At 49.0% G+C, this 15,555-nt stretch overlaps 1 protein-coding gene across 6 annotated transcripts; it reads right to left on the bottom strand.

Moving 5' to 3' along the window:
• Positions 1–1,100: 1,100 nt before the first annotated feature.
• Positions 1,101–15,290, bottom strand: LOC115830451 (protein FAM156A/FAM156B). Of its 6 annotated transcripts, none has more exons than XR_004028690.1 (4): positions 11,776–15,290; positions 10,953–11,045; positions 2,880–4,611; positions 1,101–2,647 (listed from the first exon to the last, which is right to left on the bottom strand). XR_004028690.1 is itself a non-coding variant. In XM_030806740.1 (4 exons), exon 4 carries the CDS (start codon positions 4,492–4,494, stop codon positions 3,853–3,855), a length of 642 nt encoding a protein of 213 aa, XP_030662600.1. In that variant the 5' UTR covers positions 4,495–4,611; positions 10,953–11,045; positions 11,776–11,849; positions 12,591–15,288; the 3' UTR covers positions 3,158–3,852. The 6 variants fall into 6 exon arrangements, 5 of the variants coding, with proteins under 5 accessions (XP_030662600.1, XP_030662598.1, XP_030662599.1 ...); XM_030806740.1 differs by lacking the exon at positions 1,101–2,647 and having other exon boundaries at positions 3,158–4,611; positions 11,776–11,849; positions 12,591–15,288; XM_030806738.1 differs by lacking the exon at positions 1,101–2,647 and having other exon boundaries at positions 3,158–4,611; positions 11,776–11,849; positions 13,923–15,288.
• Between the last annotated feature and the right edge of the window lie 265 nt (positions 15,291–15,555).

Below are 15,555 nucleotides of genomic sequence, written 5' to 3'. Positions count from 1 at the left end.
AGGTCTACTCAGATGTCCCATGTGATCACTGCATTTGTACCTTTCTCTGTCCCAATCCTCTCTTGCCTGCTGGTGCCTTTGGTTTGGTCTCTACTCTAAAATGTCACATGCTGGACACCTGTGGACATCACAGGACTGCAGATCCTAGTCTGTAACTTGGGATAGTATGGTGTCTCAGACACGACCCCCAAGTCCCATCCACCCCCCATACACAGGTACGGAGACAAAGACCTGGAGGTGAGGATGTGGAGGGTGTGCCGAGTGCCTCAGTTACCTCCACCCACCCATTTTCCATGCCTGTTCCTGGAGACCCTGTGGCATTGTGCATCTGTGACCTCCCTGAGCAAGCCCCTGATGTCTGCTTTTTCCAGCTCAGATCCTTCTCACTCCTTTCATCTCCTGAGACTGGGACCACATGGGATCAACCACCTGTTCTCTGACACGACGATGCGTATCTGCTAGCGTTTCAATATTTGTGTTCCCTCCAAAACTCACAGTGAAATTAATCCCCACTGCAACAGTGTTGGGAGGTGTGGAATAACAGCAGGTGTTTAGGCCATCACGGCAGAGCCCCCGTGAGTGAATGAATGCTGCTATGAAAAGAGCTTGCAGAAGTGGGTTTGCTCTCTCTTTTCCTCTTCTGCTATGTGAGGACATAACATTCTCCCCGGCTTGTCCTTCCACCTTTTGCCACGTGAGGAAATACCAAGAAGACTCTCGCCAGATACCAGATACTGGTACCTTCGTTTTGGACTTCCCAGCATCCAGGGTCACGAGAAATAAATTTGTTTCCATTACAAATTGCCAGCTGTCTTGGTCCATTTTGCTTTGCTATAACGGAATACCTGAGGCTCAGTAATTTCTAAAGAAAATTGGAGGCCAGGTACAGTGGCTCAAGCCTGTTAATCCCAGCATTCTGGGAGGCCAAGGTAGGAGGATCACCTTCAGGCCTGAAGTTTGAGATCTGCCTGGGCAACACGGCCAGACACTATCTCTACAAAACATTTAAAAATTAGCCTGGCATGGCAGTACATCCTTGAGCTACTTGGGAGGCTCAGGTGGGAGGATCCCACCTGAGTTCAAGGCTGTAGTGAGCCATGATCGTGTCACTCCACTCTCGTCGGCAACAGAGCATCACCCTGTCTCTTAAAAAAAAATTAAAATAAATAAATCTTTTAAAAAGAAAAAGTTGGTTTATCTGGCTCACAATTCTGGTGGCTGAAACATTCATTTTTGGGCAATTGCATCTGGTGAGGGCCTCGGGCGGCTTCAACTCATGGTGCAAAGTGGAAGGGGAGCCGGCATGTGCAACGACATCACATGGAAAGAAGGAAGGGAGAGAGAATCCAGGGAGGCCAGAATCCTGTGAACAATCCACTCTCCTGCGAACTAATCCATACCTGTGAGAGTAAGAACTCAGCCCAGCAGGATGGCATCACAGGACACTGACTCATTCATGAGGGATCCCCACCACGACCCAAACACCTCCCACTAGGACCCACCTCCCAACACTGCAGCACTGAGGATTCAACTTCAACCTGACTCTTGGTGGGAATAAACACACCGTATCCAATCCAGAGCACCCAGCCTGTTGTATTTCACGATATAGTGGAAGGACACAGACTAAGATGGGGTCGGATCTCTCTCCCTGATGAATCGCTCAATCCCCCGGAGCAGGGCTACCTCTGCAACTCCTCCTCACCTCCCCACCACGACAGTCGAAGTAGCCCAGGAGGGAGAGAGGCAAGGTGAGAAAATGGAAACCCTGATGATTGCTGAAATGATGACTGTCACTGGCAGCACGGACCTGGTGTGCTTGCTGGGCTGACTGAGAAGGTCCGCAGAGAGCATTTGAGTGGTTGGGGAGTGAGACAAAGGCATGCATCTCTGGCCACCACTTTAGGACCTGCACAAACTCTCCGCAAGGTGGGGATGATTGTACCTGGCCCATGGCACTGTGTGGAGGATTCAGCAATGGATCTCACCAAGACTTGGTGCTACCAGCTATGAAATGAGCACCAAAGCCCGGCTCTAGGCACTTCACCCACAGCCTTCACAGAGGTGAACTGCTGAAGGGGGGCCAGCTCCGATCCCAGCCTGCCTAGGTTCGGGTGCTAGTTCTACCTCTTACTGCCTGTGCCACCGTGGGCTAGTTCCCTAACTTCTCTGGTGTTCTGCTTTCGAAATTCATAAAGCGGAACTGAAAATGTTGCTAGAGGATGGGTGTGTGGGAGTGGAGGAAGGCAGCTGACATATGGAAATGGGGAAAATACCATCAGAAGAACCCTAGGAAACATCAGCCAAAGGGCAACGCCTCGAACCCCTTTGAAACCCGAACCCCTCTGAAACCCTCCCGGATTCACTGGTCTCCATTTAGGCCTTTGTGTTTCAAGAAGGAATAGCCCTCCTTTTTTTTTCCCTTCTCCCCTGGAGCTAGGTCAGTTCAACTGTCGACTCTCTCATGAGATCTCAGCATCAGAATCTAAGACACTTACCTGTTTTCAAGCCACTTCTGTCGGCAGGAGATGCGTAGACTTTTGCAGCAAGACAGCTCTGGGGACTACCTAAAACAGACTGACACAAAGCAGAATTTGTTTTCAGTTCAGAGGAGTCACACGGGTACTGGCTGGGTTCACATCTCAGGATTCTGCAGAGGTTTAAAAAAAAAAAGGTAGATTTAGTCATTTGTGCCTCCTGAAATTAAAAGACACACATGTCTAAATCCCAGTAAAATGTTGGAAGAACCCAAGGATGCTCTGGTTCTCACAAAGCAGGTGCAAACTGCTGCTCAGGTTCACCCACCCGGGCCCACCACACAACAAGCAATGGCGCCGCAGCCCCTAAGCCAGGGCACCAGCACCAACACGCAGGGCTCTCACCGTGGGCGGCAGACTCTGCTTCCACGTCTCCTGTGCACAGGAAGCCTCTCTTCGAAGCCACGGCCCTGCCTCGCTGATCTGGATGCTGGTCCCGCTGCAGGGCTCAAACAGTGACTGGGCTGTGTTCTCTGGTGCCCTCCCTCCCCCATTCCCAGTCTCCACAGCGTAGAGCTTCCCTCAATAAACCCGGATCCCCTGCTGGGAGAGTTCAAGGTAGCCAGCTCAGATCTATTGAGAAACAAACCAATACTGAGGAACAAACCTGAATTCTACACCCATTTTCCATTCCTACATCTATTTATTTGGTATTGATGATAAGGAACCCCGTCAAAAATTCCTGTAAGGGAGAATACTACTCGACTGTTAGGGGTATTGCAACATTTACATACATGTAGCTTATCACATACATAAACATTTACGCAAATAGTACAGCGGTGAACCACCAAGTTCTCATTCCACATTCCTTTCCCACACTGTGTTTAGCTGCCCATTCTTGAAACTGGATCTCAGGGCAGCACATTGCATTTCAACAGGCCTAGTGCTGCTTCTCAGAGGCAGTCGACCCAATGGTGCAAAAGCACGGGACAGCGACAAGGCATTCACACTACACAGACATGTGATCTCTTACTGACAGCAGGAAGGGAAGAGAGATGGAGATCCCGGGTGGGAAAGCGACAACATGCATCACAGGAGCCATGTGAGATGCGGCAAGGACCGCTGGTACGCAGCGTCCCTTGCCAAGGAATGTCTCACAGCCATCCGAGAATGACAGGCACGAAAGATGAGGACCTTCCTCGGGTCGGTCAAGCATCATCATGCTGGAGGATTCCCACGTGTCCCGCTACACAGGTCCTGGCACTCATCCGACCACAGCTTGCTGTTTGGTCCCCAAAATGGGCCCACACCCAGGCGCTGCCAACACGGCGGCTCCGTCTGAGTCCCTTTGGGTCTCCATCCCATGTGGGTGCACGTCTCAGTTTTCCTCTAACCACTGCTTGAGCAGCCTCTGAAACATTATTTTGCTCTCCTGCTGCCTCTCTCGCTGGCGCTTCTCCTCTGTCTCCTGTGGTTGGAGTGCCGCTTCAGGCAGAGGCCCAGGCTGGTTGGTGCCTAGGCTGAGAGTCAAGCCACTGAGGCCCTGCACCAGTGTCTCCCAGGAGGAGGGATGTGGGGCCCTGTTACTCTCCCCAGGGATCCCAGAAAGATTCGGCCTGTGGCTCTGGCAGTATCGACATTCACATCGGAATCGATTCTGACTTCTGTCACCTAACGGGGAGATTCTGGCTTCCCTCCCAACAGCATAGGGGGCCATGTGATCGCGGTGTCTCCTCCTCACATGCCGCAGGAATGCTTTCTTCCTCTGAAGGAACTCCAGCCTCTCCCACCGCCGCTCTTCCAGCGTCTTCTCCTCTCTGTACCGCTGGCGGAGCAGCCCCTCTGGGAGAGGCACGGCCTGGCTGGGGCCAGGACCGGGGCTCAGGTTACTGAGGCCCATCATCGGCTGTTCTGAGTACGAAGGCTGAGAGGGCGCTGGACCTTCCTGGGAAGTCTCTGCAGCTGTCATCAGGGAAGATTTGGAAGGCGATGCTGGATTCCGTTTCTGGAGTGGATCCATGGAGGTCTGGTCCCAGCTGGAAGCTCCGCCAGGCCCTCGGGTCCAGAAAAGGAGATGAAGCTGGAGGTTCTCAGACACCAAGAAGGTAGCGAGGAATGTGTGCGGGCAGAACCCAGACTGCAACACAAGGTGATAAGAAAACACAGGATTATTCATCTTACTCAACCTCTCTGTCCCTCCACTTCCTGTGTGTAGAATGGGCATTACACAGAGACCCTGTCCTAGGCTTCTTCTGAGGATGACGTGAGATCATACATCTCGCCAGCTTAGAATATTAATGCCATCTAATAAAGGATTTAGAAATGATACCAATTAATGCATCCACGTGACACGGGGTGCAAAAGGATGTGATGCAGTTCGACGACGTCAATTCCCTGCTGACATTTTCCAACCCCTTCCCAAGCATCATTTGTAGAATAATCAATGTGTGACTCACAGGTGCTCTGCCCATGAGCGTTCATTTTCATCCATTCACAAGGGAGACTTTTACTCGACTGTAAGCGCTTGCATCATGGGGACACACCCTTTTGTATGTTCGCCTTCCCGACCACTGGGTTTGCATCTAGTCGAAAAGGCTGCTCATGCCTATGGAAATCGTTTCCAAATTCCTAGTGTGGATAAGAATTTATTTTGCTAAACAACAGAATTATGCATAAACCCCCAGGAGACTTCAAACAGAAAAACACATAGATGAATTCAATTAATCCAGAAGAAAAAAAAAAAAAAAAAAGCTGGTTCTTTGAAGTGATCAATGAAATTGATACACCCGTGGCAGGACTGGCTGGGAAAAAAGAGGGCAAAGAAACAAGTTACCAATATCAGGAATGCAAGAAGAGATTTCACTCCAGACCCAGAAAACATAAAAGGGTCAATATGGTAAGAATACATGCAACTCTACAGATTCACATTCTACAGGTCAGAGGAAATGTAGCACATACTTGAAAACCACAAGCTACGGAAATTCCCACAGGATGGGTTTCAAACACTGAACTGTGTGCACAGTCCTATATGTTTTAAAGAGGTTGAATTCACAGGCAAACACATTTGCAAAAAGATCTCTGGGCCAAGACAGTTTCACTGGCCAAGTCTACCAAACATTTAATGAAGAAATACCACCAACTTACACAACTTCTTCTAGGAAACAAAGCAGAGGGAATGCGCCCCACTGATTTTATGAGGCCAGCACCGCAGGGATACCAAGAAAAGGACAGACCAGTATTCTTCCCTAATACAGGCACCAAAGTATTCAACAAAACCTAGCAGTTTGAATTGAGCAATATGTGAGAAGAATAATAAGCCACGATCAAGTGGGTTTTATAGCGGGAATGCAAGGGTTGTTCTTCCCACACCTGAAAATCAATCAGTGTAACCCACAGATTGAGAGATCAGATGAAGAACAAAAATGACAGGATCACATCAAGCTATGCAGAAAAACCATTTGGTAAGATTCAAAGTCCACTGGTGATATAAAAGCTCTGGCACACTAGGAACACAAGACAACTTCCTCAACCTGAAAAAGGGCGTGTACAGTCAAACCTACAACTAACAAGCTACTTAATGGTCAACGACTGGATGCTTTCTGCCTAAGGACGCGAAACAGGCAAGGACGTCCACTCTCACCACAGCTATTCAACATCACGCTGAGGCCTAGTCAGTGCTATAATGCCTGAAGAGTCATGGCACACACCGGAGAAAGCAAGAAACCAAAGTACTCCTTTTCATAGGTCCTGTGATCGTCTACATGAAACAACCAATGTATCTCCCCCAGACTCTCAGAGCTAATAATAACTTAGTGCTCATTAATGAGAGCTTAGCAGCGATACAGGAGAGAAACTCAACACAGGGAAAACAATCCTATGAGTAACTGGAAACCTAAATTTAAGAAATAATACTGTTTTACAAAAGCTGCAAACACAATGAAATGCTTATGTATAAAGCTAAAATACGTGGACGGGGTCTGTATGCCCAAAACTATTAAACGGTAATGAAAAAAATCAAAGAAGATTTAGTTAAATGGAGAGAAACAATGTGTTCCCATATTTAAAGACCCAAAAAGGTTAAAAGTCCATTGTCCCCAACTTGATCTGTAGAATGAATGCAGTGCCTGCCAATCAGAATCCTTGAGGGACATTTGCATGCATAAACAAGCAGATTCTACAATTCACGTGGAATATCTGATGTTTCAAAAAAAGCAGAAGGGATTTTAGAGAGATGATATTATCAGATTTTCAGATTTGCTCTAAAGCTGTAATAATCGAGATTGCTGGCTTACAGGGGTAGACGAGTAGATCCATGGAATAAAATAGAGACCATGAATCCATCCATAGAAATGTGTCCAGTGAGTTTTGACATGGGTGTGAGAGGGAATCCAATGGAGAAGGGATAAGCTTTTCAGTACATGAGGTGGCCTATCCTTATGCAAAAAGATGCACCTCAACCTCAACCTTTACACACAATTAAGGAAAAAGGGTTCAGAGACCTACACGCCAAAGTTCAATACTAAGACTTTTGGTAGAAACCGTAGGAGGACATCTTTGTGAGGGGAGGCTAGGACATGACCTGAGATGCATGATCCGTGGAAAGGAAAGATGGATGAATAGGAATTTGGCAAAATTTAAAACTCTGGCTCTGGCCGGGCGTGGTGGCTCCTGCCTGTAATCCCGACACTTCGGGAGGCCAAGGCGGGCAGATCACTAGAGTTCAGTTGTTCAAGACCAGCCTGGCCAACATGGTGAAACCCTGTCTCTACCAAAAAATACAAAAATTAGCTGGCATGGTGGCACATGCCTGTAGTCCCCAGCTACTGGGGAGGCTGAGGCAGGAGAATTGCTCGACTCAGGAGGCAGAGGCTGCAGTGAGCTGAGATCGAGCCACTGCCCTCCAGCGACATAGCGAGCCCCTGTCTCTAAATAAATAAACAGAACAGAACAGAATACAATACAATACAACACAACAAACACAACACAACACAACACAACACAACTTTGGCTGTGTAAGGGCCAGTGTGTTCAGAGAATGAAAATCAAAGCTGCACCACTAGGAGGAAATGTTTGAGAATCACCGACCTGACAGATCTTATATCCAAAATACATGGTGCATTTTCAAAACTCCACAATAAGAAAACCAACACCCCAAATAGAAAATGGGGGAAGGACTTGAATGGGAACGCAAGAAACCATATTTAACATTATTCAGCATTAGGGGAATGCAAATTAACACCATGGAGACTGGCAAGGCCAAGCGAGGAGAACATGTTGGGCGACTGGAACTCTCACACTTTGCAGCTGGGAGGGCGAAATAGCACAGCAACTTTGAGAAGCAGTTTGGCAGTTTCTTGTAAGTCAAACAGATGTTTACCATAGGACCCAGCCATCCCACTCCTGGGTATCTACCCTAGAGAAATGAAAACTTAGGTTCACAAAAAAGCCCGCACTGAATTGTAAAAGCAGCTCGATGCGAAACTGCCCCGCACTGGACAGAGGAAAATGAACACTTGTGGTCTTCCACACAGTGAAACTGCCTTCGTGAAAAAACAACAGCCTATGACAGAGGCATCTGACACTCATCCGAGATGTTCATCGGGCCAAAAGAAGGAAGCCCGCCTCACAAGGCCACAAACTGTATGGTGTCATTGACATAACACTCTCCCCAAGACAAAACTAGAGGGAAGGAAACAGATCACTTTACACCAAGGATGATGGATGAAGAAGGGGTAACCGCAATGGGGCAGTTCCAGGGAGTGTCCTGGGGTGATGGGACTGTTCTGGATCCCAACTGTGGTGGTGGTGACAAGAATGTATGCCCGTGTCAAAGCTCACAGAACTGTACTCCCGAGGGAAAAAAAGTCAACCTTGCTGTAGGTTAAGTGAAAAAACCCAATGGCATATTTTGCAATATGAATATCTCTCTGTATTGTTTTGATAAATACATCTTGGATGAATGCACCAAAAATTGACATTAAATGCTAAATGGAAACTTTAGATCAGCCTCCCAGGCTCTATTCTTTTGACAAACGTGGGAACCAAGAATTCACTAGTTTTCTTCAGAGGATACTGGTCCTTTGAATGTTTATTCACCAAATCGTGGCTATCAGCACACACTGGGGCAAGAAAGACAGAACCGTATCAGGAACAGTTTGAATACGTACTGAACACAAACATATATAAACACACACACACATCCCAGAAAGAGTTCTTAACTTTTCAGAAATTGCAATCTATCTTTCCTACGAGTTAGTTCCCTGACATCCTTTGGGCCACCACTATCTGACACAAACAGTTATGTGTGAAACGTTTGGAAAATGATCTTAACCCAATTATCTCCCAGCCAATTCTCATGTGTCACAAGGACTCTCTCAGGATCTATTTCTACAGGTAGAAAGCCAATTCTCAGAGAGAGAAAAGACCTTACAACCCCCACCCCCCACGTTTCTTTTGTTGTTTTGTTTGTTTGTTGTTTGAGGCAGGGACTCGCTCTGTTACCCAGTCTGGTGTGCAGTGGCAAAATCTTGGCTCACTGAAACCTCTGCTTCCTGGGCTCAAGGGATCCTCCAGCCTCGGACGCCGGAGCAGCTTGCACTACAGGCGTGGGCCACCATGCCCGGCTAAGTTTTGTATTTTTTGTAGAGACGGGATTTCGCCATGTTGCCTAGGCTGGTCTGGAACTCCTGAGCTCCACATGATCTGCATGCCTCAGCCTCCCAGAGTGCTGGGATTACAGGCGTGAGCCACTGTTCCCAGCCACAAACACTTTTATGAGAAGAAATGTGTGCCGGGTGTGGTGGCTCATGCCTGTAATCCCAGCACTTTGGGACGCCGAGGCAGGCAGATCACCTGAGGTCAGGGGTTTGAGACCAGCCTGGCCAACATGGCGAAACGCCATCTCTACTGAAAATACAAAAAAATTAGCTGGGTGTGGTGGCGGGCACCTGTAATCCCAGGTAATAGAGAGGTTGAGGCAGGAGAATCACTTGAACCCAGGAGGCGGAGGTTGCAGTAAGCCGAGATTGCACCACTGCACTCCAGTCTGCGCAACGGAGCAAGACTCTGTCTCAAAAAAAAAAAAAAAAGAAAAAGAAAAAAAAGAAATAGTAAGATTCTGGAGACATCAACTGACAACCGGCCCACATAGTCATCGCTGTCTTTTCTCTCTTTTTCCCTCCAGCAATTTTGTGAAATGAAACATTTTACCATCCTGTGTGTAGGTTCATCCAGAGATTCTCAAACCACACCCATGGAGTTGCTCATGATCCCTGACAGAGGCATTAAGGACAGTGAGGCCTAGAGAAGTCCGTTGTGTGTGCGGAGGGGAGAAGCTGCAGCAATACATGGGACTTCCCTTCCTTCATCATCTCACCAATGTCATTTCTTCAACAGGCACTTGCCCCCAGGTAAAAGACCTTGTATCAAAAATCTCTGCATGAAACACCACAGCCTCAAGTTTCCTGCATCATGTCATGCAGCTACTGAAGAGAGAGAAGGACGACTGGAGACAGGGAACCCAGACAGTTTACCGGTCAGACCTTCAGCATGAGAGGTGATGTCTCTGGGCACCAATACCTCACTGTGATGGTTTTATCGGTCAACTCGGCCAGGTTTGGTGCCTGGTCCCTTTTGGTCAAATGCTACTCTAGTTGTTGCTGGGAAGGTATCTGTGGACATGATTAACATTTACAGTCACGCTGGGCACAGTGACTCACGCCTGTAATCCCTGCTTCGGGAGGCTGAGGCGGGTGGATCACTTGAGGTCAGCAGTTCCAGACCAGCCTGGCCACCGGGGTGAAACCCCACCTCTACTAAAAATAAAAATTAGCCGGGTATAGTGATGGGTGCCTGCAGTTTGGAACTGCCATGGCCCTTGGCAAGACCTTCACCTCTCATTCACCCTGCGTGACTCAGCTGAGATAGCACTTCTCCCAGGAAGCCTTCTCCAAGCTCCTAAAACGCCCTGTATTTCCCCTGTCCCAGCCCCAATCCCACTCGGCTGTCAACAGATGGTTATTTCTCTGTCAACCCACTAGCCCAGGAGCTGACAGAGGCCAGGGACTTTGTCTTGTTCACCCATCACAGAGCCTTGAGTGAGCCCAGTGGACATTCACAAGTATCTATCAAATGAAACAAGAAGGATGTGGGGCCCGTGATAAACATCTCACTGAGTATGTCAAGTCAACCCTGCAGAATCCATATTTTCCCATGTTGCAAAGGCAGAAATTCCTGCATGGAGAGGTCAAGTAACTTCCCTCAGATCACACAACCACTCAGGGACAGAATTCCCTCCCAGGTCTCCCTGACTGCAGATGAACACACCCTTGGTGGCATTGCCTCTCTGGGTGTTCAGCCTCCCCTGACACCTAAGCGAGAAAGTAATCCTGAAGGAAGAGTTCAGACAGCAGAGTCCTAGGGGCTGGCCCGCATGTCCACAGCTGCCCCGGGATCGGGTGCAATGCTGCGAATCCTTACCGTCACTTCCTCCTGGCCAGTTCTGTTCCCATGCCAGAAATGCTGCACCGAACGCACCTCTCACACTCCCCACTCTCATTCGCTTCAATTCTCCTGTGCGGAAGGAGAAAGAGAACAGCTAAGCAAGTGAGTCCAGACTACGCCCTGGAGATGAGCACCAGGAAGAGCTTTGTGTTTCTTTTGAAAATTAAGCCAGTCCCATGCGATGCTTTTTTCAATCTTCCACAAAGATATGAGATACCCTTATAAAGTGCATTTATTTCAGTTTAAAGACACAGATTTCATTTAATAATCCCAATTAAATATGGACTTTTTTCTAGAAATGGCAAAATCCTACAGCAAAATGACTAAGATCCGTGCAAGGTTGCTGGGTGCTGAAAACTGTGCTCCTAGTCTCATGCCATGTCATGGCAAAGGAATCTAACTCCTAGCCACGCAACGCCACACAGATTGAGGAAAGAGTCTGTCCTACACACGGCTTGGAGACGTTCTATATTTTTGATATCTACACAGATCATCTCTATCCTACTGGGTCTGGAGTGGAGGAAATACAATTTTTAGCAGCTTTGTAACAAAAGAACAGGTAGTCAGTAAAGCCAGCAATGCCCACTTCTAAGAAAGAAAGAAGAAAATGAAGACAGCAGTGAAGCGTGGTGCTGGCATCAGGGGTCTCCCAGCAGGTGAGTACACAGAAAAGCAGCGGGAGTACAATTGGGAGTCCAGGGAGGGGAACAGGGGCGGGACCAAGAAGAGTGGCCAGAGCAGCAAGAGGAAGACAAGGAGCAAGTCCGCTCTGGCGAGAATGGAGCTTGCCTAGACTCACCCAAGGCAGTCAGGTCGCTGGATTCACGAGGTCGATGCTGTGGGTATAGGCCGAGTGACTGCTACACCTTTCACCTACAAAAGAAAATAACCTCACTGGCCAGGTCACATTCCTCCAGGTATTTACTGAGGGCCCACTCCATTCAGCGGTGCCTTCAGTGAATTATCCAATGCAGCCCCATCCCAAGGAGACATCTCAGTCTGAGGAATAAAATATTGTCCAAGGAGCCAGGAATGGTGGCTCACGCCTCTAATCCAAGCACTTTTGGAGGCTGAGGCGGGAGGACTGTTTGAGCCCAGGAGTTTGAGACCAGCCTGAACAACAGGGCGAGATCACCGTCTCCACAAAAAATTGTTAAAATTTAGCCAGGCATGATGCTGCATACCTGGGGTACCAGCTACTAGGGAGGCTGAGGTAGGACGATCACTTGAACTCAGGAGGTTGAGGCCAGTGCAATCCGGCCTGGGTGACAGGTGAGACCATCCCCCAAAACAAAACAAAACAAAAAGACAACTATGGCAGGCATGAGACGGGGGTACTTCTGACACAGAAGAAGTCAAAACCACCATAGCCCAGGTGGCCAGGAACAGCTTCTCCCAGGGCTTGCTATGATATATATTCTCATCCCCAGTTGCAGATGAGGTAATAGGATCAGAGAGGTTAAGCAACTCACTCAAGGTCACACACCTAGGGAGTGGTGGTGACCAATTCTCACTGAGGTCTGCTGAAATACAAAAGCCACTTCACTATTTGTGACACCAATCTCTCTTTATATTGTCACCCGTTTTAATTCGCATTCACAGACATATACTTACCTGTGGCTCTCCTTACCTTCATATTCTCATAAGCGGCTAAATATGGCTTAGATTTCATTTTAGCACATCAGGCCTTTCCCTTAAAGAACCTAAATTTCCCGTGCCCGGCACGATTGCCCAGCCCAGAACTGAACATTTATCTCAAATTAATCTTCCAACCACACACTAAGGAAAGAAAATGAATTACTGCCATGTAGATATTTAATTTGGGTATTTCACGAATTCTGAACTACGATTTGAAATGTAACCACTGTCCAACCAGAAACAGTGGTTCCCTATGAAACAGTAAAAATAGTGCTTCCCTATGGAAAGTATTCACAGGGCATTTTATTAAATGCCAAAGCATTCCAGGTAAGACACACTGCCCGTTTTACAGGAAGTTGTTGAGATTCTGCTCCTAAGAATACAGTAGTCCTTTCTCTCTCCACTGCTAGAGCCCTGATAAGCTCAGCCAAGGAAGGCCATTCACTTTTCCATTTGCGAGCAAACACACCAACCTACCCTCACACCCACGCACAAATCCAACGCACCCAACGGGTCAGTGAGTAGAGGGAAATGGTATTGGAGATGCAGATGGAAATCTGTGGCTACTCAGATCACCACATTTCTGATGGCGCAGAGGGCTACCGCCCAGGGTCGCCTGTACTCCAGCAAGGTAGACGGCGTGGAGGCCCTCCTTCTCTAAACATGAGACCCTGCAGCTTGTGCGGCTACTGGACACAAATGGCCTGGACCAGTCATTGGGCACGAATGCAGCAATCACACCGCCCATTAAACGCATGTCTAGTCGTATTTCACATTACGACCGTCCCTCTGTCACACGTCGGAGAAAGGGCTTGTCGGACGGTTTGTTTCAATAGGGGCAATGCAGTCCTCCTTGAAAACCCTCCAGTCACTGTCTCCTGCTGTGCGATGGGAGAGGAGGTGGGGAGGGAGGTGATGCTAAGGACACGGTGATTTCTGAACCCACTGAACACTGATCCTAGCCCAAGTGTAGTCCCGCCGGCTACCAATGCCCGCGACATCCCCTTTCTCTGCTGAAAAAGGCCACCCCCAAGTAGGGAACGAGAACAACGCCACCCCCAGAGCGCACGACCGCCATTCCCACACCAGGGAGATATGGACGACGTGGAAAATCACCCGCTTCCTTCGAAAGCCCCACTGTCGGCCAGCCCAACCCAGGGATTCGAGTCCCAAGACACCCTGGCCTGTGCTAGGGACAGCCTCGGTCTCGGCCTCTCGCTCTGTCTCTCTGGAAGTCTCTCTCCCAGCCCCCGTTCTCAGTCTCTCCCGCGCGCTCGCTCGCTCTCGGTCTCTCTCGGGCTCTCTCACGCGCGTTCTCGCTCCAGAGCCGGTTCCCGCCGTCCAGGCGCCAGCGCGGCGCCTAGTTTCCTCTGCCCTGGAAACGCAGCGCCGCCCGCTCGTAATTGAAGGGTTAAGACCATCGAGAGGAACCGCCCTCCGGCGGACTAGAGGTGCCGCAGCGCGGAAGGGGGCGTAGGCGGGGTTGAGCTGGCGTCACAGGGATGCGACGCCGCTGAGAAACTGAACCTTTGGCTGCCGCGGACCGCCGGAGCGGTTGCGTGGCTTCTCGCGACCCACGCCGCTCGGGTGGGCTGCGAGGGGAGAAAGCGTGGAGGTCATCCCTTCCGGAGGTGCGCCGCGGCGTTCCCGGAGCGGCCCTCTCTGAAGTGTGGCTCGTGGACTGCCGAATGCTTCCGGAGGCCATGGGAAGAGACTCCCTTTAGCGGACGTGACTTCCCGGGCGAGGGACGTAGGAACTGGGCTGGAGAGTTGGGAGGTGGCCGACTTCTCCTGTGATTGGCTGGGAGTTTTGAGCTAGGGCGCGCCCCTGAGAACCGACACGTGCTGTTTCATTTTTCTTTTTCTTTTTTTTTTTTTTTTTTTACTGTTTTTGCATGAATGATAAATGCACCTTGGTAAAGACAGAAACCAAACAATCCAATACATTGAAATTATTCAGGCTACTGCCATAGGGAGAGCGCCCCAGAAGTGGAAATCACACTGTTGGGGTAACCGGGGCGGGGCGGGGGTGTCTTTTACTTTCATAGGAAGGAGTAGACCGGTTTCAGTGGGGAGATTTATGGGGCAGGGGTTTTTTTTTTTTTTTTTAATCAGCGGAAGTCTCAGCCAGCTGAACAGGGAATGTTTCTCTCTGTGCTTAGCTACTTTTAGGAGGACAGACTTCCCGTCTAAGTGAATCATTTGTGATACCCTACCTTGTTTTAATCTGAGTGACTCTCTCCTAGCAGAGAGAGCCGGACAGACTCCATTTTAGTTTCTTCACTTGCAGCCCCCTTTATCCCCCTTAAGGGAATAACTAGTGTAAGCTGACTCCAAGAACATCCAGGAATACACCTGCTGGTAAGATATTGAGGCAGGCTGTACCAGCAGCTCCCGGGAATGTGCTCGGTGGAAGGTACTTAAAAGCCCCTGCGTTTCTCTCTTAGTGATAGTTTAAGCCCCTGCACCTGGAACTATTTTTTGTAACTGCGTCTATAACCAATTTTTTTTAACTTTTTGCCTCTTCTGCTTCTGTAAAATTGCTTCAGCTAAACTCCCCCCTTCCCTGTTTAGACCACAGTATAAAAACAAAACTAGCTCCTTCCTCAGGGCCAAGAGAATTTTGAGCGTTAGCTGCCTCTAGGTCGCTGGCTAATAAAGGTCCCCTTAATTTGTCTCAAAGTGTGGCGTTTCTTTATAACTCGCTTGGTTACAACATTTGGAGGCCCCAGCGAGATTTCGCCACCGGGTGAGAGCCAGACTCGTTCCAGGCTCCCCTGGACAGACAGTGGACTTATAGGGGAGGTGGCACCTAAAGACGTTCCAGGGCCCCATAAGACCCGGTCTTCCGGAGGGGAATGGATCGACCACCGGTGTAAGCCCACAAAAATTCAACTGAGTCCTCAGTTTCTGGTCACGGGAAGGTGAGTCAGATCTGACT

Source organism: Nomascus leucogenys, chromosome X, assembly GCF_006542625.1.
Source record: "Nomascus leucogenys isolate Asia chromosome X, Asia_NLE_v1, whole genome shotgun sequence".
Taxonomy (NCBI): Eukaryota; Metazoa; Chordata; class Mammalia; order Primates; family Hylobatidae; genus Nomascus; species Nomascus leucogenys.
Note: the sequence above shows the minus strand (reverse complement) of the source record. Positions and strands in the feature narration are given on the sequence as shown.